Source organism: Sphaerodactylus townsendi, linkage group LG06 (assembly GCF_021028975.2).
Source record: "Sphaerodactylus townsendi isolate TG3544 linkage group LG06, MPM_Stown_v2.3, whole genome shotgun sequence".
NCBI classification, from domain to species: Eukaryota; Metazoa; Chordata; class Lepidosauria; order Squamata; family Sphaerodactylidae; genus Sphaerodactylus; species Sphaerodactylus townsendi.
The window spans coordinates 89,374,199-89,400,195 of record NC_059430.1 but is presented as its reverse complement, the minus strand read 5'-3'; the positions used below and the strand labels follow the sequence as shown (position 1 = coordinate 89,400,195).

Sequence of the window (25,997 nt, the reverse complement as noted above, 5' to 3'; positions counted from 1 at the left end):
GCTTTCTATGACAGCTATGAGTGTCAGAGTGTTCAAGCAGCAATGATCCTTGTAGCACACAATTAATATTATATATGCAAATGATTGATACTATGATATCAAAGCTTCGTTTATATCTATTACTTTCCATGTATTCTAGAATGTGTGAACCCTTGGGCAAAGTATCCTCAGTATGACCTCTTACTCTGCAATTTGTCACGTGCCTGGCAAGAACTATTTTGTCCTGCCACCAGCCTTCTTAAGGGTCCTACACCAAATGACCATGGTGCTGCAGTTGAGATGATGGGTCCTTTGTCAGTGGTTTGACAAAGATTGACATCTTCAGGATATGGATATGGCCCACCCACCCTAGCAGAGGGGGAGGGAGGGGTGGCATGCAAGGGAGGGGGAGGGGCCCGGCATCTGAACATGGCCCACCTATCCTAGCAAAGGGAGGGGGAGGGGTGGCAAGCATGGGAAGGGGAGGGGAGGGAGGGGGCCTGGCATCTGGACATGGCCCACCCACTCTAGCAGAGGGAGAGGGAAGGGTGGCATGCAATGGAAGGGGAGGGAGGGAGTAAGGGGTAGCATGCAAGGGAGGGGGAGGGCTTCTGGAACTTGTGAGAAAACCTCATCTCGAGGGTATTCTTTTTCCATTTTACTCAGAACTTGACATCTCTAGTAGACTTGGTCTTGGGTGCTTTATATATTTATAAAGAGTACAGTAAAGACAGTGGTCTAAAAATATCAAGACGTTTTCATTCATGAAACCTTATCCCCCGGCCTTGCTTTGCTCTGCCTTGACATTTAGCATAATTATTTTTCCAGCAGGTGGGAATCCTCCTTATTGAAATAAACTAAGAGTAATCCTTACTGCCGGGCTTACTCCAGTGACAGTTTGCTTTAGAGGGCTGCAGCTTCTCTTTAGCACTGGCACTGCCAGAGTCTTTGCATTTTAGACAAGAATGTTCCCTTCTTATTGCCTTGTCTTTGCCTGGCAAAATGTACCAATAATAATAATAATTTTTTCGCAGTTGATACCCCATCTTGAACAGGTCTAACCATAATGACTCCTCTCTCTGTTTTTCTTTTGTTTAGGTTTCATATTTGGATATTAAATTCCACTTCTGAAGATAATGACATTTCTCCACCTCCAAGTGTTGATTGGGGTACTTGTTTGCTCATGCCATGTAAATGGATCCTCACAGCCTCAGGCCAGGGTGTTCTTAACATTCAGTGGTAAGAGAACAGATAAACATTCAGACAAATGTTATTGTAGAGCATTTCATTTTTTTTCTTTTTGCACCAGTAACAAGGCAATAAATAACATCCTAGAATGAATGTGACTTTTGCTTGGTCTGAAATGCTGAGGTTGCATTGGGTATGATTTTTACCAAGGTTTCTATACTAGATATGTATTTTAGAAGACGTACATAATGACCACGAGTTCTGTCAGTTCAAATGCCTGCTAGTCAGAAACTCATTGTGTTTGTTGTATTGCCCCCCAAAAAGTGTTTGGAAAGATAGTCCAGAGAAGCCTCCAACTAGTAAATAATATTTCATTAGTAATGGATTTCCTGTAGCGTATATCTCATTCATCTCAGAAATACTTTTGGACTGTACAAACATCACTGTGTTTGTAATAGTGAGTTTTAGTTTATGCTTGTGAATTGGGAAGCCACTGTTGACTGGTTTTCCCAGCAGAGTATATTCTTCTGCAGGGTCTGGTCATCATACCCCAACTGTCTATTACAGAAAATCTAGAAAAGAGACAGGAGGATTCTGCTCTGGGATCAGCTAAGAGATGCTTCTTTTGCCATTCCCTGACCACATTTTCAAAAGAAATAGTTGTTCATATTTGGGCCTTTGCTGAAATCAATATTTTAAATTTGGCCTACAAGCTTTCTTACTTATTATTTCCCTGGGTTCATTTATGCAGTCTCTTGTTACTTCAAACACTTTAAGGCAGCAATTTTCAACATTTCCAGATGTAGGACACACCTTAGAATCATAGAGTTGAAAGGGGCCAAACATGCCATCTAGTCCAATCCCCACTCAATGGAGGATCAGCCTAGCCCTAGATCAGGGGTAGGGAACCTTTAACACTCAAAGAACCATTTGGACCCGTTTTCCATGGGAAAAGAAAACACTTGGAGCCGCAAATAATTTTTGACATTTAAAATAAAGATAACACTGTATATATTGGGTTTTTTTTACCTTTTACTCCGCTCATTCTGAGAAACGCATGGATGCGTCCGCCCTGCTGCCTGCAGGGCGGGCAAGATGCCTCGCTGGCTGGAAGCACCCGCCCCACTCCAACGTGGGGCACAGGCCCAGCCGCCACAGGTAAAGTTGGTGCACCGCTTCTGCAGGGCGGGCAAGGATGGGGCCAGTGGCTCTGCTCGTGGAGCCGCAGTGCAAGGGCAGAAGAGCCGCATGCGGCTCTCGAGCCGCAGGTTCCCTACCCCTGCCCTAGATCATCCCTGACAAGTGTTCATCCAGCCACTGCTTGAAGACTGACTGAATGGGGGAGCTCACCACCACTGCTGAGCTATTTGCTTTTGCTGAGTAGGAATTCTCTCCACTACTGAGTGGCCTTTCCTTGCCTTCTTTTCTTCACAGCATGTATACAAAAAAAAAAGTTGGAAGCATGATTTCCAGACTACAGAGATAGATTTCTTTGGAGGACTATGGCACCATACCCTCCCTCAAATTCTGCCCTTTGCTGGCTCTACTGTCAAATCTCCAAATTTCTGAACTTGGGGTTGGCAACACTTGAAGAATAGCACCCTTCTTTTCTATGTATGAGCACTAGCAGCAGGTCATTTCAAAAGCTTAGAAGAACAAATAGTGACAGCTTGATTGTGGCTTATGACCCAGAAGGAGAGGCTGTGCAATCCACTTGAGCGTTACCACTCATGAATTGAAGACCTTTGATTTAAGAGTCATGGTTCCATATATAAAATTATTTATCCAGAGCTTGCAGGATGGGGAGTTTGAACTTAAATTAAAAATAGATGGATGTGGGACCCATATATGCCTCAATATATGCTTTTATTTTCAACTGTATTATTATTAAAGGCTGTCCAGTTGTACAGCACTTATTTCTAAGACCTTGGGAAAACATTAACAGTCAGCACAGAGAGCTCTCAGGTACTTCTGAGCATTTCCCATTTGGTTGACTAAGAAGTGGCTCTGTTACTGAGTAGATTTATGCAACTGTAGAATAACTTATCAAGAGTTCATGATACATCCACATTATTAGAAAGCAGCCTGGGTTATCAATAAATAATCATAGGGAGTGAGATGTGCATGAAAAGTCCTCCCTTTGAAGTCTTTGCAACTGTGTATATATTACAACATATACCAGTGAATAGGGGCTACTGTTACTTTTTGCACTTTCCCACTTAGAAAATTTTGAGCAAAAGTGGATAAGAAGTATGTCCCATTTAGATGTTCACCATAGATGTGTTCTCTTTAGAAGGTTCCAAAGAGCACCTTGGCTGTGTGCCAGTAAACTGCTGAATTCCCTGTGTCATTCAATCCATCAAAAGAAAGTCTCAACTTTACTGCAACACCAAGTAAAGTCTAGCTAGGGAATATCTTTCATATTTGGAATTTTTTTCCAGCTTGGGTACATTTCAGAGCATGCAAGGAATTATTTTGCAATTACCAAATTCAGGCCAATTAAAAAGTGCGCACTGCCAAATAAATGTAGCAGCCTGCGGAACTGACAGTCCAAACTGCTTGTTAAGTGGAATGAGAGAGTGAGTCACAAGCTCCATAAGGGGAGGGGGGTGTTAATCCCAAAGGTAATAAATGGAACAGAAAGGAACACAAGAGGAATCAATTGGATAAGCCTTTCTGTCAGTCAATCCATTCAGGCTTTTCTCTCTTTTTAAATTACGGACTGTTTACTCTCCCGTAGCTACAGTCCCCTAAGTGTCTAGAAGGCCGTTTTGCTGGCTTAATTATTCCTTGCTTGAAACTGTGACTCTTCCAGATGCCTTTTTAAAAATATAACAAGCAGTAATGATCTTTGATTAAAAAACGTAAGCCCATTTATGATCAAAATTATCTGATAAAAATGGCATTGTTATAGGGTGATGTTAACAGCACAAAAATGGAAACCATTTAAAAAGTGCCAGGATGGGGAAAAGTTTTTACTCTACTACCCAGGAAGTGGCTTGGTAAACTTTCTGGAGAAGCTGCTTGGAATGCTGAGGGGTTGCTGTGGAGAATGTCTCTGCTCTGCGCTCCTCTGTGTGCAACCGCGCAGCGACCCCACTAGAAAAGCCTCCGTGGCTTTTGACCACGGAGACATTTGTTCATACTGCTTTCAGCCCCTTAAGCTCCTCCGGCACTCGGGGGTCCTCGCAGGCGTTGCTCCAGCACGTCGGGTAGCTTATGCAAGGCGCCCCGGACCGCAGCCCGCAGGGCGCTGGTGGTGCGCTTCCGAAGTCCCGGCCGGGGGTTTGGCCGCCATGACCGGGCGACACGGCGAGGCTCCCGGCGAAAGAGCCACCTTTTGTCAGCCGCCCTCCTTCCTTCCTCTCCCCGCCACTCAAGCTCAGCTCGTCGCTGAGTCCTACCGGCGTCAGTGGCGTGCTTCCTCCCAGGCTGCAGCAGCAGCAGCCGCACTCTTCAGCTCCAGCAGCGCCGAATTTGCCGCTCCTCCCACCTCCTTGCCGCGGGGTTTTTGAAAATGCTGCTCTTTCTTGAGGACCTAATTTGCCGCGCGGCAAGGAGGTGGGAGAGCGGCAAATTCCGGGCAGCTGCGCAGTGGGCGCTGGTGATGTGGGGAACGTCAAGGATCCCCGTGTCTTTCAAAGAGGTGACCCCGGGGCTTATGGTGAGTGGGGAGCGGGCCACTGTTTCCTTTTGCATGTGGAAAGAGTTGAGGTAGGATTGTCAGATTTCTCTTGGCTATCAGCGTGCAGGGGAGAGAGGCGGTTGCCAGTTCCACTACCTCCAATGGCAACTGATCTCTGTATTCTGGTGATCAGATATAATTCTGGGAGATTTTTAGACCCCACCAGGAAATTGGCAATCCTATCCTTCCCAATAACACAAGAGCTCCATATTCTCAATAAAGGCTTATTGCAGTTGCTACCAGAAGTTAGTTAACAATAAGTTTAATCTGGTCATACTTCCTCAAGAGTGAGTCTTATTGAACATCGCAGGGTCTCATTCTGAATGAACCTACATAGGTGTTTGTGGTTCGTTTACAATTCCTAGTTATTTTCAGGAGAATACACTTCCATATTTCCCAAACTTCCAAAAACAGGGAGCTCTCTTCTGTCTGTCAGTTTGCTTTTAACAGTTCCATTATCTGAGTGTGCATTTGGTGACAGAGAAGGACTTCTGTTTGAATGTGATCTGGGTTATATAAATGAAAATACCAATTTCAACCAATTTTCTTTTTTCAAGAAAAATCTGAGATGCTGTTGCTAGTTTGGAGAGGAACTGTGGTGAACAGATATATTCAGTACTTTCTGGAATGCAAAGTAGCAAATAGTCTCCATGGAATGAAAAAAAAAGTTTATTAAGTCAGTCTTTCGGATGGTGAAAAGAACTTTTAGACTTAATACTTTCATAGTTCACCATAATAACTCTTGTGTGTGTGTGTGAAGTGCTGTCAAGTCACTTTTGACTCATGATGACCCAATGAATCAATGTCCTCCAATATGTCCCATCGTTAACAGCCTTGCTCAGGTCTTGCATACTGAGGGCTATGGCTTCCTCCTCAGTGTACAATATAGTAATTGCTTTTAGAAACATCATGGGTTGGACAGAATACTTGTTTTGCATGCAGAAGGACTAAGATTGTATCCCTGGTATCTCCACTTAAATGTATCAGGTATGGAAAAGACCTCAGATGCTTGAGAGCTGCTGTCAGAGTCGTCAATGGTCATCTTGATAGATCAGGCTGATTCATAACCTGTATCTGTTTGTGCCTCTGAGTGCCCTGTTTTTGATAAAAATGTGACCAACACAAACCTGGCATGGCCTTAATTATCTTGAACACAAAAAGATGCTATGGGTAAATTTGCATGTTATCGCAGTTTTATGCAAGTCTCCAATCAAATGCCCAGCAGCAGTAGTTTTAAGCTGTCTAACTGCTTCCTTTGAGCACTACTGCCTGCTTTGCCTCACTGTTTCTGAAAACTACTGCTGTTACTGCAATTGAAAACATCACTTGCGCTCATTCCGCACATGCAGAATAATGCACTTTCAAACTGCTTTCAGTGCTCTTTCAAGCTGTGCGGAATGGCAAAATCCACTTGCAAACAGTTGTGAAAGTGGTTTGAAAACGCATTATTTTGCGTGTGCCGAAGGGGCCTTGGATTGCTTTACAGTTCTTTTTGGGAATTACTACCTGCTTTTGAATTCCTGCCTATCTGCCACATTTGTAAAGTGCATTTATGGACTTCCATAGAGACAGTTGCTTACTGCTTTATTTCAGAATTACTGCCTGTTGTGTTTTATTTTTTCATTTGAGTATCATTGCCTATTTGTTGTATTTAATAACAATATTTGAACCTCATTGGAGCCAAAAATGTGTTCAGCAGGACTGCACAATAAACAAGCTTATAAAGCAACCTAGGAAACATATACAAGAGAATTTATTTTCTGTCAAAAGCTTTGTTACAATTCATATACAAATTGCACGACAACATAATTAAATACTGTGTCTTTTAACAGCAATTTTGTTTCTTTGACAGTTAATACCTTAGAGTTTCATTGTCTCCGCACAGTTTCTGTGCATATTTTATTGTATGCACAGGCCTGGCAAATATTAATGTTTAAGTTAATAAGACCCTCAAGTATGAATCACTTTGTCTTATTGAACCCAAACAGCTCTTTTAGCAAAGGCAGCTAAATTTTGAGACATCAAAAGCCATAGTTTTTTCAGAAGTTTCAGGGTTGTGGATTTAATTTGCTTTTATCTGCAAAAGCTTGATTGAGCAGCTGTTTCATATACAGGTCTATCTTTGTTCTGAATTATACTTAGGAAATAGTTAATGATTGCCAACTCCAGACTAGATGTATAGGAATATATTTTATACAGCTATCGCTTTCAAAAAAAGTAAACAATGGATGAAATGCAGCCTGTTAGCAAAGTTCTCCTGACTCTCTGTTCAAATGAATGGGACTGAAAAAGTGCTAAGATTTGGTTGGATCTCACCCAGTGTTTATTTCAAAATGAAATCTACTCACTTCATTAAAAGCAATTAAAAAAGTAGGGAAGTCACTGGGCAATAACAGCACTTTTTCAAATGTCAACATTTTACCAAAAGATTTAATATAACCCCTGTGGATCATTTTTCACCCCTTTTAATTTACCCTTGACAGAGTTTCTTTTATCTCCGGAGCAACAGTAATAGTGCTTGTGTCCTAACAATCCCGTATTGTAATGGTAATCCTGCCCTACATCTTATAAAACATCCATTTATTATATGGGCCATTTTGTGCAGATGACAGTTCAGTAGCCAGCAGAGGCTGTTCTTTGCTGAAAAGGTCAGTGGGAGGCTTGTGGTGGAACAAGGTTGTTTTTTAACTTCAAAGAAGAAAGCAGAATGGTGAGGGGTTAAAAACAGACTTTAAAAAATTGTTCATCACTTATGGAGATGTGTCTAATTTTGGCTATTTGCTAGGAATGTTTAAATATTTGTCAGTCCTAAACATTTTTTTAAACCTAGGGATAAACTTCAAAAAAGCCAACAGAATATCAACATCACATCACAAATGCCCTCACTACTCTGCTCCTCTTCTGTCTTCAAACTTCAGTGACTTAGGATGTAACTTCAGAAGGCTTTGAATATTCTCTCATTGACAACTCTGTGGTTTTTGGTCTTCTCAGTTTAAGCTCCTGATTCCAACAATTTCTCCTTCAGTTAGTCTCTTGTTTCTGTAGGAATGTTTAAGCATACCAAAAACAAAACCCTTACTTTAGCCCTTGAGCAGAGGAAAATTAAGAATGATGTATCGTTATCCTATATCTAATGCTGAACCTGGCCTTTGTGCAGATTGATAGATGCAGAGAAGGGGGCCAGTTCAGGGAAGGGGCATCCTTCTGCACACCTGGGGGACCACCTAGGTATGCTTAAAATGCACCCCCCAATGGAGGGGGGGATAAGTCCCTCCAAACAGAGGAATGTTGTGCTTGTACAGACAATGCAAATGACTGTGTGCAAGGAGTTAAGCTTCCAGAACTCCCACAATGGTAGTATGCCTCCTGCTCATAGCTCCTTTGGAGGAAAAAAAATAATGACATTGGCCACATTGCTACATCACTTCTAGATTTTCCCCAGAAATGACATCACCAACATTGTGTCCTCTGTCTATTTTCCTGCCCCAACCTTCCCGCTGGTTGCCAGGCCCAGCAAATTTTAGCAGGGAGTGGAAAGGGAGGAACCTGCCAATTGGCACTCCTGGAAAACCCATTCTTTCTCCTTGGTGTGGGGAGGGAAGAAGTGGGAGCCAAGACTGCTTGTGAGCAGCCCCACCACTGCTGCCTCTCCTCTGCTAGCTAGGTGATATCACCACAAAATCTCCCAAGGAGGGGCCCTGATGAAGCAAACAGATACTTGGAAGGATGAGAAGCTGGCAGCTGCTGTCACCATGCAAACCAGATTGGCCAAGGTGGCAGTGCTATAGATTGGTAGGGGAAGGGGAAGAGTAGGGGCCACTGACACCCACTTTCTAGTGTCAGTAGTCAAATTGGAAACAGCTGCCTGACTGTTTCTTTTGTGTTCCTGCTGAGTCAGCTAGTATACCTCATTTGCTTGTTAAGTGTCACATGGTATGTAACTGCTGTAAGTATTGGTTTTTGAACTGTATATGTATGGTAAGGTTTAGTGTACTATTGCCCTTGCTGAAGGCAGGTCTCAAGCCGGAGGCTCTGTCAGTTTACTAAAAGATACTCTGTATATATGCAACTACTTTAATACAACTTTTCTTTGGTTGAACTACTTGTTTCCAGTTCTTTATCCTGCACTCTATACATGCTCAGAGGTGCTACTGCTGCTAACTCTGTCATCTAGTGGTCCTATTACTGCTTCCCCCAGAGTAGCAAGAAGGGGGGGACAGGTTGGGGGGAGTGTAAGTGGGTGGGCAGCCTGAACCAGTGACTTCCCTGCCAGCTTGCCTTGGCTGCACTGGCAGCCACCATGCTTCTCCTGTGTGCCCCAGTTGGAAGGGACCCTTGCGGAGTCTCACCTGACCTCACCACTCCCAAACTTTGCACAGCCCTGCCACTACTCTGGCTGGCTATTGCTGCAATGAAAAAGTAACACAAGGCAGACCCTAAAGGTAAAGATGCTGTAGGTCTTGGAGGGGAAATGGGAGGTGGTGGCCTTGGGGTGCATGGCATGGCTGCAGGGGAGCAGCCGGCTCAGTTGTGGCATCTACCAGATATGGCTGCTTGATTTCTAGTTCACTTGCTTTTCTCCGCCTGCCCCCCCCAAAACCCCCCACAAGATTTCAAGAAACTAATTGCTTAAAGGGGAAAAAAATCACACTATTGGTTTTCACTGCTGAGTGTAGAGACTTCTGCTGTTGCCATAAAGATGTTTTTTTTCTGGGCATCTGCAAAGAATCTGTGAATAGTTTCTGTCCTGTTTGGGATTGATCTGCGGAAAGGGGCCCTATAGAACTGGGAGCCATACCTGACCCAGCAGATCCAGCTTGATGTTTGGGCCAGTGGGCATGGGGGAGAGGCTGTTGCTGGGCACTAGAACAAAGGAGGTCCATGGAGTGGTAGTGGATGAATTCAAAAGGTTACTTGGATCTTTCAGTGGAACATAGGTCAGGATGTCTTCTTCTGCAGTGCTGCAAGGAAGGAAAATGGTGACAAACCAGAATTAGCACGATTTTCGTATTATCGACCACCCTTTGCCCAACTAGCCCCAGCAATCACTGGTTGAATAATTGGCTTGTTCAGTTTGTTTAAGCAGTTGACTGCCAAGTGGTGAGAACATGTCTGTGAGAGGCATGTGTGGGGACTAGGATTCCCACTGTGAAATGTGAGAATGTGCATATGTGTTATACTGTCAGCTGCATTCAAACACATGAAAAATAACTGAGCAAAGAGGCTGGAGCTGCCTGTGAACAGCCAAACAGGCCACAACTCCTTGTTCATGACCGGTAGGTATTTTAGCATTCCTATTTGCAGTGAAGCTCACTGAATGACCTCAGGCCAATCAGTTGCAGTCAGACGGGCCTCATGGGGGCTTTGTGAAGGTAAGAGGGGAGAACTAGCTTGACAATGTGGACAGAAACTATTGTATCTGGAGAAGAAAAGCCATTACACAAACTGGCATTATTAAGGGACTTTTTGCTTATCGAAGGAATGAGACCAATCACAGTCTTCCAGGGGGAGGTATATTTAGTGCAGAAGCCTGTCCATTGCCCTGAGCTCCTTGGAAGAAGTTTGGTAATAAAGATGAGAAGAGTTTATTGATATCTGTTTGAAAGGCTGACTTTATGCACCTTTCAAATAAAGGAGCTTCTGAGGCAAAAACAGTTTTTAAAAAGCCCTTTTCTCCCATACTATTTACTTTTTCTTTCAGTGAGAAAGTGTGCCAAATACTGAATTTTGGAGTTATTCGACTTTGAAAGTTGTGAGCAGGAAACTGCAACACTTGCCATTCGGTTGCCCTGAATCTCCAGAATTTCCAGAAAAGTCTATCCTTAAAAGCCTTAAATGAGGCTCCTGGTTGTTTCTACAATTCTTCTTTTTCTGGTCCTGGAGGTTGAGTCCAGCAGGAAAAACTCCTGCTGACTTTGGTAAATAGCTTATTCTCTTTCCCTTTTCACATAGAAAGGGAAAGGTCAGCAGCGTTCATAATATCCAAACACTGATACCAAGCTGTGAACACAGGTAATAAATACCACACAGTGGGCTTTTTCAAGGCAGCATTCTATGCACAAAAGTGTGCATGTTGGAGGAGTTTGGAGAATGCTTGACAACATCCACAGAAATTATCCTAGCTATCCCAGAGAAGTAGCTGCATGTGTTAAATAATGTTCCTTTTGAGTTAACATTGTAAGGGGACCTTTTGCTTGCCGAAAGGCATTGATTTGAGTGCAGCCTTTAAGTTGGAACCTTGGATTTGAGTGCAGCCTTTAAGTTGGCACCTGGGCTGCAGTGGCTCATCAGTTCTGAACTTCTCCTTTCCACAGTTCTTATTTTTTTGAACATGCATTGGTGGCCTTGGCTTGGACCCAGTTGGTGGTAATGCAGGTCAAGGAGGGGATGCCAGCCCCTCCCATGTTGCTGCCTTGGTTCTCCCCTAATTTTTCTGCTTGGGTGGTTGCCTCTTTATTCTTCAGATCCATTGCTTTTGTATTCAAGGGTTTTCAAAAATTGGGAGATTCCTTTCCCCCTTTCTTTCTCTGCCTGACTTTGTGGCAAACATTCCCATTATCCCTCACAACTTTGTGGCAATAAATGTTTATTATGGCAGCTGCTTTTACAAGTAGCAGAACCAACTGACTGATGGAGATTTAATTTGGCAAATCTTTTCCTCCTTTGAACATCTGCATAAATCTTGCTCCTGCTCCTCTTGAAGTCCAGAAGAAATAAGCCAGGGAATGAGACTTGTAAAGTTTAAAGAAATAGTGTATTAGATGGTTCTACCACAGTTGAACTCTGATGGATAGAGTGGGAAGGAGTTTGTCAAGCAGTAAAAATGCTGTGGTCTGTTCAGTATAGTTGGAACTGAGCTACTATTCTGTGGTTGCAGTAGAAATGCCACATCCTGACCCTGTGGTTGTACAACTGGGGGTCGAGCAACATAACATCTTGTTGGAGGACCATCAATGGCTGCCAGTACTCCCATGGACAGCCATTTTGTGCTTGCACCCTCTATCTTGTGTGAGAATTCCAAAGGTATCCACAGATTCAAAAAGGTTGGGGACCCCTGATATAAGTTAGTGTGTGTGATTAGCTGCTGCCCTGCCAGGCAACAGACTGAGGCCCCTTCTGCACATGCAGAATAATGCACTTTCAGTCCACTTTCACAATTGTTTGAAAGTGGATTTTGCTATTTCACACAGTAAAATCCAGCTGCAAAGTGTATTGAAAGTGGATTATTCTGCATGTGTGCAAGGGGCCTGAATGCTGCAGCTAAACAGATTCCAAACTGCTTATTTTGAAATAGAAACAAATTTTCAAAGTAATAAAAAAAGGTTCAGATTGACCCCAAAACAAGTGTTTTCAATGAGTTAAATTCATATGTTAATCATATATATGTTTTCAGCTTTCCTAAGTTTAAGGTTCCAATGTCTGATCAAGCCTTTCATTAATTTGCCTGTGAATGTATGGCGCAGCAGCCCTGAGCTGGAATGAATGCAGTTACGGGATGATGTTTATGTGAGTGCTGATTTTTAAAAGTTTGCTGCTGCCTAACATCCATTCAAATGGATACTTGCTATCTGGCCAAGCAGTGTTTAAAGCCTCTTCTCATCAAATGGCTGTAGCTGCTCCAAACTAATTAACTGCTCATCATTTCAGTAATGTGAATGGTCTTTTGGAGTCAGTACAGTAAGGCATACGGCATTCTTGGAAACCAAAATGTCAAGGCAGCAGGAAACAATGTGAGCTACTGTAATTGCACAAAGTGCCCTTCACTGTTTTATTCATATGAGCCAACTAAGTTGTTTTCAAGGCAAGGTCTGGTGTGTCTTCAAAAAGGCTGGATAAGAGATTAGTTGGCAAGGGAAATCTGATCCTAGGTTTGGATTTTTGTTGGGGTGGGTTTAATAAGAACACAGCTGGATTTTTTTTTAAGCTGACTCGGTTATAAACCCACTTCTTGCCACCAATGAGAATAATTGCTTCCAATATGCTATGCCTTTAATACATGCAACCTACAGTGAATACAAAAAGCACTTAGATTATCTGAAGGGATTTGATGTGTAATGTGCTTCATTTATATATTTATACTATTTTATTATCTTCACCGGTGGATCAACATTATTCCCATTTTTCAGATGTGGGGTGGTACAGGGCTGAAATAAGTGGTTTGCCTAAGATCACCTAGACTAGAGAATTAGACCTTTTAGTGGCCTGAGTGGATTTCACACCAGAAATTTCCCAATTTTAGGTCTCTGTACCACACTAGCTTTTTTGATAATGCATTGGTGGCCTTTATTTATTTGAAACAGGTTTTTCATTCCAATATGAAGTTTGTTCAGAAAGAAACAGGGGTTGCAGGCCCTATGGCCCAGGAAATATAGGCCAAGTCTTTACGCATTCATGAGAGCTGTCCTGTCGAAAATTTTAGGGGTTTGTCTGGCTCTGGGTATAGTTCCAGGTGTTTGCTAGCAACCATCTTTTTAAAAAATCTGTTATTTCACAAAAAGGGTATCTCCTGTATGTACATTTTTTTCTTGAGCTACAGCAATTACATCGTAACAAAGATTGCTTTCTAAGATGTAGTGAGTGACATGAAGCTAGACAAAAACAGGCTGTCCATTTATGGTGTCCCTCATCTTCCATAGCTGTTAAAGCTTATCTCATTTAAGTAGAAGAGAAGTTTGTCTTTGCTATTTCAAACCAAAAAGCCCTGCAAGCCAGGTTCAGTGAGAATAAATGCCATGGCAGGTCTCACTCAGTAGCTGAATCCAATATAGCTGTTCTGTGTATTTATGTTCGTCATGCTTTTTGACCTTATGCAATATCAAGATGTATTCTTCAATTAGCTCAGCTTGCAAAAACATTTGAGTTTCAAAAAAAAGATTTCTACCTTTGCCTTCCAGCTACATCTGATTTGAATATATTTTCACATCAGTCAGTGGCACTTAACATGTAATTGTGTTCAGGAATGCAGCACACGCCCAGCATATGTTTGTGATAGGCACATAAAGGGCTTAAAAACCAATATGGTGTGTTGGCTAGAGAGCAGGCTTTGCATCTGGGCTCAAGTTCTAAAGGTTTGGTAGTGCCCATAGGCTTTCAGAGGGCAGGAGAACAAAGCCAAAAAATCTTGTTGTCTAGGATCCAGGTGACATTTTTTTAAAGGTGTTTAATTGGAAATGAAGGCCCATAGTGAAAAATTAATTAGTTGCTAACCCTGTTTCTGCTAGTTGCTTATACATGCTGTCAGGCAGGCAACTGGTGCTGCAGATTGAGACAATGGCTGATTCCACATGGGCCAAAAACAGTGGTGTGAAAATGGTGTGAAAACAGTGTAAAGCCTTTTTACACCGTTTTCACACCGTTTTCACACCTCTGTAATGGCCCATGCGGAATCTGCCAATGAGACAAATGCCACTCTTGCTGCCCTGGGCAAGGCAATGTCTGCCATTTTAATGTAAGTGTGCTGCAGTCAGTAACGCAGGAAAGAGGGACAGATGAGAGCAGAGAGACCTGTGATCTAGTCTTTTGTGACTCTTAAAAAGAAGTTCCTCCTTCCCTGCCATTTACCTAAGAAAAATACTTACCATGGATGTGATTACTTTAGGTGGGAGAAAATTACATGCAGACTCTTTTTTCAAATAAAGGAAGTGGGGTACGGGTGGAAATTTTTTTTAATGGAGTGGCAAGGGGAGTTTAACCCTGCCCTCTCCCATACTTTCCCTATTGTGCCCTCCTTTCAATATTTCTGTTCTGGCCTAGCCTACAATTGAGCTAGGATGAGATAAAATTGCTCAACGAAACTCTGCACTGTGATGTAATATGCTGCTTCACCATTCACCCTTACGTGGCAGTTTGCGATAAAAATATATCCACACTTTAGGTGTGGATAGGTATGACTCATAAAAATGACCCCCTCCCATTTCTGTCTATTGTTTGGGCTTCTTTTCTAGCCCTGCAAGCAAGAATTTAAATGCCTCTGAAATAGGGATCCTGTTCTCTATCTGCCTGAAATATAGCAGGAAGGATTCATTTGGTGACAGATATAATCCAAGGGAAGTTTGTCTGAGTGAATATATAAATTTTAAAAAAACTGGTAATGTGTTTTCATGGAGACAGGCAACTTTATAATAGAACAAGTAAGCATAATAAGAAAATAAGAACGATTTTCATAAGCTTTGTAAATACTCTTGTATAGGGAGTATAGGGCTGTATAGGGAGTTGTATAAAACTGGGGGCATCCAGAAGGATACTTCTCCATTGCACCAACATATGCTTGAGTCAAGATACTCAGAGCAGGTAAAGGAGGTAATGTGGAAGATGGCATTAGCCAACTGGATACAGGCTATCTTGGAGTCCAATGATGGAGCCATTTTTTCTTTGTGCCTAGGATGTTTTTTAGGTGTAGCTAAATTGATTTTGTATACTATACAACTCAGCAAGAGTAGCCAATCCCTGAATTGTTCATACCAGGACAATTGGAAATACCCAATTTTTATAGGTGTGAGTGGCAGAAATATTGTCCTTGGATTGCAACTATATTAGAGGATATATAATATTAATATTATTAGGTGCTGCAATGCTTTTCTACTTGTTTAAACTGTAGCTCACATTCCAACATTCCTTTTTGCCCCTTAGCTTTGTGGGATCCTGTCCAACATGCCATTCCATTCAAAATTTTAGATCAGATTTGTTTATATATTGAAATATGTTCTTACCACATTCTTCGAATAGAGTGGCTTACAAACATAATATACTTGCATTTGCACTGCAAACCTCATCAATAATTACCAGCCATAAAAGAATTAATAAAAACACATTAAACCACCATGTCTGACCTCAAAAAACAAGTCAGTTTCCAGCCCTCAAACAATTTTCAGTAAGGTGCCAACCCCTTAATCCCATAAATTTCTCAGGAATTTTACATGCTCTCTGAAAAGAAGAAAGTGATGGAGCCCTTTGAGCTCCAAAATCCATTCCACAAAATAAAGGTAACAATGGAAATAGCCCTCATGTGGGCAATTGGACCACTCACCGAGAGCATGCCACCACAAGGAACTGTAGTCCTAAGGGTGGAGATGCTGAGGGAGGAGGGGGGACAGAAACAAAACCATGCAGAGATTATAGGGAGTAAAACAGGCCGTAGCTTTATCGGTTACAGGCATTGCAACATTAGCCCAGCACAGAACCCAGATCCAGGCATCAGGCAACCTGCCTGGCAACTGATAGAAGCCCTCCCTCAGTTCACATGTTGGCAGGGGGTGGATTTGATATGGCAAGGAGTGTGGCCCTACCTGGGTGCAAGTGTCTGCCACCTGGGAACGGAACAGGGTGATAGCCCCCATGCTTGGCATGACACTGCATGGTTCAACTTCAAGTGCCCTAAGATGATCCTCAAAATGGGGGAGGCAGGTATGCAGCTCAGCCTCCCCTCTCCACATAGATCCAACCCAATGCCCAAACTGTCACTTGGGTCAGGTGAAAAAAACCAGTTCCACAAACCACCCCTTTGATTTGATGATTTTCCTTGTGGTGCAATCAGCCTTGCTAAGAGTGGCAGCCCCTTACCAATCACACCTCTCCAGTAACTCTGAGCTGAATAGACTTTTATCTATAAGGTGAGAGAGAAGAGTCTGAAGGTCCACTTCCATGGAGAGGATGAAGCCCTCATTTTCTCCTAGTTGGATGGTCAAAGCATCTGGAGGGCCTGGTAGGTGACACTGCACAAGATGGTCTCCTTGCATTACTCATAATCACTTCCTGAAGGCTCCATTCTAATCACAAGGACACAGCCCAATCAGATGATGCCAATGGCCCAGCACAATACTATTGGCCAAACACTCAAACCGACTTGAGTTACCCTGCAGAAACTAAAAAGAGGGAATTTTAAAAATGGGTCCAACTTGGGGGCAGAAATAGGACCTTTAAGCAATGAAGTGTCAGTGACTTATGGCCTGAATGCAGGCAAGGGACAATCTTAACACTGCACCCAAGGTGACGGTGTCAATTCAGAATGAGTTTCCCAAAGTCCCTGAGGCTGAAATCAGTTGCATTTCAGGACCTTGGACAGAAACTTCTGCAGCCTGAGGGCCTACCTAGGGAAGTCAAGGTGGGAAGCTGAAACCCTCTGTTCACCCTTAGTTGGTTGTGAAGGCTTGATGTCTGGGTAGCACCCGTTTTGAGGAGGGTGTGGTATCAACATGACATGGGCTTTTGAGCTAATGGGAGGGAACCAAGCTGCTTCACTTACTCAATGAGGTGCACCAGGGATTGTGATATATCCTGTAATATAACTGTGCTGCCAGACACTGTACCAAATGGGCATCTAACTGGTAATCTGCAGACCTGGCTGGATGCCGTCTGCTTGCTTTGGGATGGTGAAGATTGAGTGGCCTGAGGCTGGATCCCCTAACCCCTTGTACTAGAGTGGGAGTCTGCTTGGATGAGGTGGAGGAGTAGCTTTAAAGGACATGACTAAATGTTTGTTCTCCACTCTTTAGATCATAGGTGTGCCACTCCTGCAGCTGGTGAGGGCTATGTAGCAGATCCCTGTTAGAAGGATTAGGCCTGATCCCTTTAGGGAACAGAGGAGATCCATGAATGATTTTCTTAGCGAATGAAAGAGCCACATGTGCAGGTCTTGAACTCACTGCTTTGAGTTCAGAACAACCTCATGGGTATAGCAGGATTGCTGCTTGAGAGTGGAGTAATGACCCAAATAACTCTGTGGGGATATGCAGACCTCACGGAAAATAGCCCCAAATGCAGCTTTACAGCAAACAAGGTAGCAAGAGCAGCATTGTTGCTGCTCCATGAGAATGCTTGCCAACCCAGGAGTGATTTCAGCAGGTAGGGGAGTTGATTGTCATTTGGGGAGGATGGCACAGGAGGCTCCCGACCAGCACAGTGGCAGGAAGCCAAAAATCTTTTTTTCAAGCCCATTTCCCTCACCTCATGGCCAGAGACCCAGGCTGACATCTGGTGAACTAAACTAGTTTGGCACATGGCCAGCTTCGAGTTGACAAATTCCTGGAGATTTGGGGGTGGAGTCTGAGGGGTTTGGGGAGGGGAGGGAGTTCTGTGGGATACAATGTTGTGCAGATAGAGCCCACCTTCTAGTCTGCCCTTTTCCCTAGGAGAACTGATCTCTATCACCTAGATATCAGCTGTAATCAAAGACGATCTCCAGCTAGAACCCTAAGAGAAAAGCAGTTCTTTTGTATCGTTTAAAGCTAAAAATCAGCACCTTCAATTGATCCCAGAAGGATAGTGGTAGACAATATAGCTGTTTCAATATTTCCATAGTATGACATAATTTCTAGAGCCTGTTGGCAAGTGGACTGCTACATTCTGAACCAATTGAAGTTTCTGAGTTCTTGAATGCAGCTCCATATACATCAAATTGCAACTAATCCAGTCTAGGGATGAGAGAAGCATGAGTCAGTATAGTTAGGTCATTGGTGTCCAAAAGCAGTGACAATTTATGGAATTAGAAAAGTGGAAAAATAGCAATCCTGTCAGCTGCATTAGGTCCAAGAACAGCCCTGAATGTTTAATCTGATCAGCCAAAAACAGCTGAACTCCATTGAAAGCTGGAAAATCAATTGCAGTTTATTTGCTGCTTTATGCTGTCAGACAGCTTAGTCTATCAAGTACTGTCTTGTATAGTCTGTTCGGTGGCAGCGCTTTAGGCTGCTGGGTAGATATCTTTCATATCCACCAACTTCTGAATGTTGTAGATTGAACCTGGAATTTTCTGTGCAGAAAGCAGATGCTCTGCCACTGAGCCCCACCTCAATTATGTTCTGTTTCGCCTGTGGATAAATGTGGAGAATCCTCCTTTTACCTGCATGTTGTTTGAGATAGATTAAGCCATAGGTGTGGGGCATCTGTTTCACAGTAAATTGTTACTGCCCTGCAAACAGTAAAAGTGTCATCAATTGAAGTCTATTACACAACAATCTAGTTATGAAAGCTTCCATGAAAAATTAGCAGTTAAATTTAAAATATTGAAATATGACCTTGGATTAGAAGGTCACTGGATTTTCCATATTGATGTCCCAAGATTTACGAGCCATACATTTTCCCATTCAAAATTTATGGATGGGATCATTGTTCAGAACTTTTTATTTTTAAAATGAAGTATATGGCCAAAACTAGAGTTCTTTAAGTCTGGAACAGTAGCCTGGAACACAAATTCATTAAGTCTTCTGAAAGAGCCAGTAGCACCATTTTGGGTGTCACTTGGCAGCAGATCTTACCAGGACAGCATTAGCATAACAATATTTTGACCTTAACAGGTTTGGTTTTAAGTGAAAATGTGTTCCAGAGTTTGTGGGACTACTCAGGGAACTCTGTGGAATGCTCTGAATTTGTTCACCCCAAACCATCTTGAGAAATACTATCTACATCCCTGGCATCTGAATTTCCCCTCAAATTTTGGAGCTCATTTGTTTTCAAAAAGAGACTCCATGCATGTGAGGAATTCTCCATTGTTTCCTGTTTGCTTACTGGATCTTGTACAGAGCATAGTGCATGCACAATCAGTTTCAACTTATCGTTCTATCTCTTCTTTCAAATCTATCCATTTTCCCCCTCTGAGATTACTTTATACCATTTCTTTTCATTTATTTCCTTTTCCTCCCCCCTCCCTTTTTTTTCCTATCAAGGCAAAATTCTATCAATTGTGCAATAGCACACTGGTCATGCAGGAGAAAATGAACACATATTGAATGCAACTCTAGCAAACAATGTGTGCTCCAGTTCTAGAATTAATTTTAGGGATTCTTCTATTTAAACCAAAATTAAGGAAGAGTAAATTAAAGAATAAGATAGGGAAAATCCTATCATTCCTATTTTAGGTTACCCCTTATTACCCTATGAGTATTGAATCATTCTTTCTACTTTAAGTTGGCTGAAGACTGCCAAAAGCTGGAGCAGGCATTGAAATAGTTTCAGGTTTGGCATAAGCTGAACTAAAAAGTTAGCAGTCTGATACTGACCAGTCCAGGGATGATAAAGCTAAAAAAATATTTAATACTGCAAAAAGGTTGGAAAACTATAATCAGAAATGGTAGACTGGAGTGAGTCCTTTTCAAAGCTGTTTTATTCTCCCTCTGGTGAATCATGTGGGACTGTTCTGTAATATAGAGTTATTCATTTTCAGTTGATATTACATAATCCTGAGGATATGAGTTTAAATCTCAGAGTCATTGAGTGATACCCACATCTGCCTTTTGGAGCTTTGTGATGGATTACTCCCAACAGGTGTTATCTACTGTAATAAATACCAATGAATCTGCAGAAAGGATTGGTGTGTGTGGTATGGACAGAGACAAAGACAGGGCTTGGGGACAGGACACAATTTTAAAGTTATTTTAATCTGATGAAACAGTGAAGTAGTACACAAAAATTGAGAAGTACTAGCTGGAAGGGTGACAAATGTATTTTCATCAGGAAAAAATGTATCATTTTGATCCTCACCATTTCATGTTTGGTCTAGAAGTTTTCATCTTCAAGAATGAGTAACACTTTGCACATTCTAATTCAGAGTAATATAGCTAGTAACTGTTCTCTCAGCTGACATGCCAGCTCTTGTCATTCTTCCATTTCATTTTGGATTAAAAATGGAAAAAACAAAGGTGAAAGTCGATACTAGTGCATTTAAAGTTTAAATGGTATCTGCCATGAAATGTAATAGTAAAAAGCAGAATATATCCTAATTGGCTTGGATTCTTGGTACCCTGAGGGCCTAGCCACATGATACATCACCCATCTTCCACACCAAGATGGGAATTCAAACCTGGATCTCCCAGATCCCACTCTGAAGCTCTGTCTGCTACATCACACTGGCCTTTCTATAATGGCTGTTGTTGAGCAGTAACTTTACCGTTGTTGTTACTGTTGTTGAACAGTAACAGTAATCCCACTGGGCCAGCCAGCTCCTCCTGCCTCTGCACCTGCTCTGCTAAGCCTGTGGCACCTTTTGGTCCTCAAAGGGGACTTCACCACCTCTCACCAAAGTGTGGCACTGTGGTTTCACTGCAATGCTACTTACCAAGCTCGGCCTGCAAGGGCAGCAGGGGTGAAAGTGTGAGATGCCACTGCCTCCCTCTAGTATGGAACAGCCAGCCAGGCCAAGCAGCAGAAGCATCAATGGTAAAGGTGGCAGTCGAGGGTGCAAGCCAGAGCAGAGGTGCTTCTCTCTCCCATCCTGCCTCCTCCCTGTGCCTGCGCCACCAGCTCTCTCAAGCCCCCTCCAATCCTCCCCCTGCTCCAAACATCAGGGGACTATTTTTAACAGCAGAAGCATGCTACTCTCTACTGCTGAAACACTGCTGACTGCAATAATTTTGTGGGACAGAGTACAAAATATCACCAAGGATATTGTCTTTTTTGTATGCTGACAAATGGATAGCATGTGAGGTCCAAACTAGATGTGATATATATGGCTGCTTCAGCAAAAGAACAAAAAAATAGCATCCACCTACCTGGTTCCCACTTTATACCTACTGTATGTCATAATGACACAACACCCTGTGTTTCCTCAGCCTCCACCACAGGCAACCAACCAGTGGGACAGGTAATTACTGAGCAGGTAATTACTGACATCAGAATATGATGGCTTCGAAATGTTATGGTGAGTCAACCAGAAGTTTAGCTGACACCTTTGGTGACAGCCCTTTGTCTACCTTCCCACGCAGTTGATTTAAGGGCAGGCATTAAATATGTGAAAACATTGGAGCTGCATTGTGCCCAAAGTTATGCAGAGATATTCTGGTATAAATGAAAGTAAACTTTGCTGTGCTTGGCATCAGACAGGAACACATGAGCTAAATGGTAATGGGTATTCTGCTGTATGTTTGGGCAAGGATCGTCTTGCTGAGCTGTGTCCTTGGGAACCAAGGGAAAAGCAAATAGAAGAAGGGAGGCGATGTTTCAAAATTGTTTAGCTTATGAAGGAAAGCCTGGAGGATTCTCAGAAGTGTACTGATATTTAGTGAACGTTTGTCCTTAAGATGTAGTGGGAAGGAAACCACACAGCAAGAAGACTGGGACTTTCTTAAACATCTGCCAAATTTCCATTAGCGCCTAAGAACAGGATACTGTTTCATGCCCTTAGCTGGCATTTCTCTGGACATTCTGCTCAGCTACTGTTCTGCAGGCTAACTAAATGCTTTCTAATGGATTATGCGTATTTGATCACTATTGTGGACAGAGGGAACAAAGTGATTGCTCTATTTTATCTCCCTCTTTTTTTAAAGAGAACTTGGGATCCTCCAATAAAAATCGTTTAGCAGTAGATCTGGATGCTCCCCTCAAAGAGGTGTGACTTTTGAACAGTGTGCTTTTTGACAGGATTCTTTATGCCAGCACTACTGACTTCAAGCAACTTGACAACAGCTTTGCAACACTGCAGTTCCATAGTATAATCGTTTTGTTCGAGCAGTATTATTTATTAAAAGCATTTTTATGTCTCCCCCCCACCCCCGCTTTCCTGCAATAGGGTCCCCAAGCTAGTGAACATCAAACATTACAGACATTAACATGGCATTTAAACAACTGAATAAAAATAGATAGCAAGCCTAACACAATCAAAGAAGAGACTCAATAAGAGTTACTGGGGATATGCCTAGTGAAACAAGAATTCCGCCCCCACTGGTAACAGACAGATCTCCCAGAAAGGGAATTTCAAAGTTTTGATGCCACGATCAAAAAGGCCATTTTTCATGTTGCCAACCATTTAGCCTCATTTGGTGGATACACCCAGCTGGATTAGTACTATTATCTTTAGAGAACCTCTGAGATGAAAGATACCAGGGAAAAACATCAAGGTCTAACCCAATAACTGAGGCAAATGAAAGCTCATTCCCTCCAATTTGAGCATTAAAATTCCCTTGGTGGATAATCTGCCGTATTCATGACGTTGCCTGTGAGGTGGAGTTGGATGGGCAGTGTTGATATGAGAGGACGAGGTGATCCAATGGTGTGGGCTCCAACCCCTATAAGGCTGGGCTTAATATCAATTGCTTACATTTTCTTTCTAGCAATATTGGCTAAAGTGGGGGTTCAGAGGCAAATGCTGGAAGCCCGCGTATGGCATAAGACTGCAGTGATGTGGTTCCTACGTAATTTGCTGGTAGCTCTCAACATGGTCACTGTATTTTGCCCATCAGCCGCGGATGGGTGCAGATATCCTCCAAGGCTGCAACCCCAAATTACCAGTGGACGTGAGAGAGAGAGGTGCTAAAATCTGTATGGGGTGGGTTCAGGGGGTGGACCCCCACCCCTGGGCATGGCTGTGCCTTCCCAAGCTCTGCCCCCACCCTGCCCCCCAAGCTGGTGGGAATCGCTCCAAACTCTATGAAATGTAAGCCAAAAGAATTTTGCATCGGATTTCCCAAAGCTGTATCTGGACTTTCTGGGGAAATTAAAGCTCTTACCAAGCAGCTGGAAAGAACTAGCTGCATCACTTTCAGCCTTCAAAGGCTTTCTTTAAATGGGGAGGGGGGGGTTCTTTGTTCTCTTTTCTGTTGCATTTAGAAGGTTACTGCAAAATGGATTTTAAGTAACTTACTACTAACATGTAACTTACTACTAACATGTAATTAGTTTTGCTACCCTGGAAAAGGTGAGCCTCCAAACTGTTTGCCTACTGTGAAGCATCCCCATGTATATTAGGGAATCATGTCCACTGTCAGAGGCATACCGGGGCCAAATGGTGCCCAGAGACAACCCCCTCTCCGGGCGCCTTGTTTGTGGAGCCCTGCTTACTCATGAGTAAGCGGGGCTCCAGCCCTCCTCCCTGTCTGGCAGACGGGGGGTGAGTTTCCCTCGTTCTCCGGCTGCTAGGCAGGAAGACTGCGGCGGCCTCTCTCGCCACGGCTTCCCTGCCAGTGCCTAGCAGCCGAGGGGAGAGTTTCCCTTGCCCTCCAGCTGCTAGGCAGGAAGACTGCGGCGGCCTCTCTCGCCACGGCTTCTCTGCCAGTGCCTAGCAGCTGAGGGGAGAGTTTCCCTTGCCCTCCGGCTGCTAGGCAGGAAGACTGCGGTGGTGGCGGTGGCCCCTCTCCGCCACAGCTGCAGCCTCCCTACCAGTGCCTAGCATTGAGGGGTGAGTTTCCCTTGCCCTGTGGCTGCTAGGCAGGAAGGCGGCAGCGGTGGAGAGGGGCTACCTCCCTGGGCAAATTTTTTTGGTATTTTTTTTAGTTGAGTTTTGTTCAGGAAGGTTCAGAAATTAATAAATGAAAATTTTCAGAAAAGTGGAAAAAGCCTGTACCAGTTTTTTCAGTGTTCCCAATGTTCAGGTTTTTAAAGCCAATCCAAAAAATCCAAGCCTTGCACAGCTGAATGCAGGGATCGTTTGAGCTGACACTTGCGTTCAGCTTTGCAGGGCCCTCAGAACTGGTTTCACAAGTGGGAAGGGAGGTTTGCCTGCAGATAGAGGTTTCTGATCTCTGCAGGAAGCCCTGTTGGCCCCTTCCTTGCTTGCAAAGTTGGAACTGGCTTTGTAAGTGGAGAGGGAGGTTTGCCAGCAGAAATTGGGGTTTCTGATCTCCATAAGCAGCCTTGCTGGCCCCCTCCACCTTGTGAAACCACAACTGGCTTTGCAAGTGGGGAGAGAGTGTTGCCTGCGGGATTGGGAATGTCCCACCTCACAAGCAACAAGGGAAGTCAAAAGAGCCAAAACCTATTTGGCTTTTTTGGAACCAGGCTATTTGACTCTGCCAAATACTCAGCATAAAAAAAAAAAACAACCCAAGGAGCCAAAATGGTGTTTTTTTTGGGGGGGGGGGGGTTTTCTGGTAATTCAGATATATTGAATGATCAACCATAGTAATTATTTCAGGGACTCAGGAGTCAGCAGGACCCCCAAGAAAGACTTGAATAAGACAATTATTCCATTTTGTCCAGGTTGTTTAGTTATTGTAAATATTTCCTAGGTAAGCAGAGAGGTGCCCAGTTTCTTTGGTCCTGGTGTGGAAGGAGAGAAAGGGCTAAACTGTAGTGTATCTCTCATGAGAAGTCACTGTGTTTTTTCGTTAAGATCTGCAGTAACTTAGCTGTAGTTATAAATATGCAATTTTTGCTTTGAAAATCGAAAACTATGGGAAGACAAAACATTGTAAAAAAAACCACTTCAAAAAGATCATAAAGGAAACAAGTCAATCCCTCTGTAATGTATTGGTGGTTTTAGTGTGCTGAATACAATGAAATGCAATCTACAAAGACAATTATTTATTAGTAAGTCCTTATGTTGGACAAGAAAAGAAAATGTATTTGTCTGTTGCTACTTGAGGAGGAAAATAAAGTCTTCAGGAACCATTCATGTATGGAAATTTGAACTGTGCGGTCTGCCAAGATCATTGAGACCTATGATATACTTGTAAATGTAAGCTTCATTTGGTAGCTTTTGTGTGTGTGTGTGTTTCCTAGCAATTCCACCAACTTAGAACCAAAGGGAAGCTCTTTATAATTACCTTCTCATCTTGTGGTTTTGTGATTCTGTCCCCCTCAGTAACCATATATGGAAAGGATGGAAGGTTAGCCTGAGGTCACATCAAAGGTATCTCATTCCAACTTTTCCAGGAGAAGGCTTCTCAGTCCAGCATCAGTACATTTCTCCAATGTCTGACCAAGTTCTGAGATCTTAGTATCTTATTTTATTTTTCCTGAAGCACATGTATAATTTCTTGGGCTATGAGCAGTTTTCAGTTATTTGCTTTCCCACCACTGAACTCTGTTTCTCTTTCTACTTGTAATATCAAGACCTTAATCTGTATGCCAATTTGGCAGGTTTGGGGCCTTTATCTTATTTAGGCATTTGACTTTCATCAGTCACTGAGTAGTGCCATTGAATGGATTCTTTGGGCTCCCTTGTCTTACTGAAAATATGTGGGTACCCCACCTTTTTCCACAGTGGGGGCCCAAAATTATCCAGTGAGCTTCCACAGACTTTGACCTGGAGAACTGGTTGAATTCCCCACTCCTCCACATGAGCAGCCAACTATAGTCTGGTGAATTGGGTTTCTTTCCCCACTCTTCCACATGAAGCCTTTGGGTGATCTTAGGCAAGCCACAGTTCTCTCAGAATTCTTTCAATCCCACCTACCTCACAAAGTTGCTGTAGCAGAAGGGGAAGGGAAGGTAATTGTAA

At 43.0% G+C, this 25,997-nt stretch overlaps 1 protein-coding gene across 1 annotated transcript in view; it reads left to right on the top strand.

Annotated features, from left to right (window-relative positions):
- Positions 1 to 25,997, top strand: part of SEMA3C (semaphorin 3C) — a 151,061-nt gene that overhangs the window by 5,180 nt on the left and 119,884 nt on the right. Inside the window, exon 2 of the mRNA XM_048500305.1 lies at positions 1,078 to 1,218. Within this exon, the coding sequence (XP_048356262.1) occupies positions 1,116 to 1,218 (103 nt within the window). The 5' untranslated portion in view covers positions 1,078 to 1,115. The remainder of the gene's footprint in view (positions 1 to 1,077; positions 1,219 to 25,997) is intronic.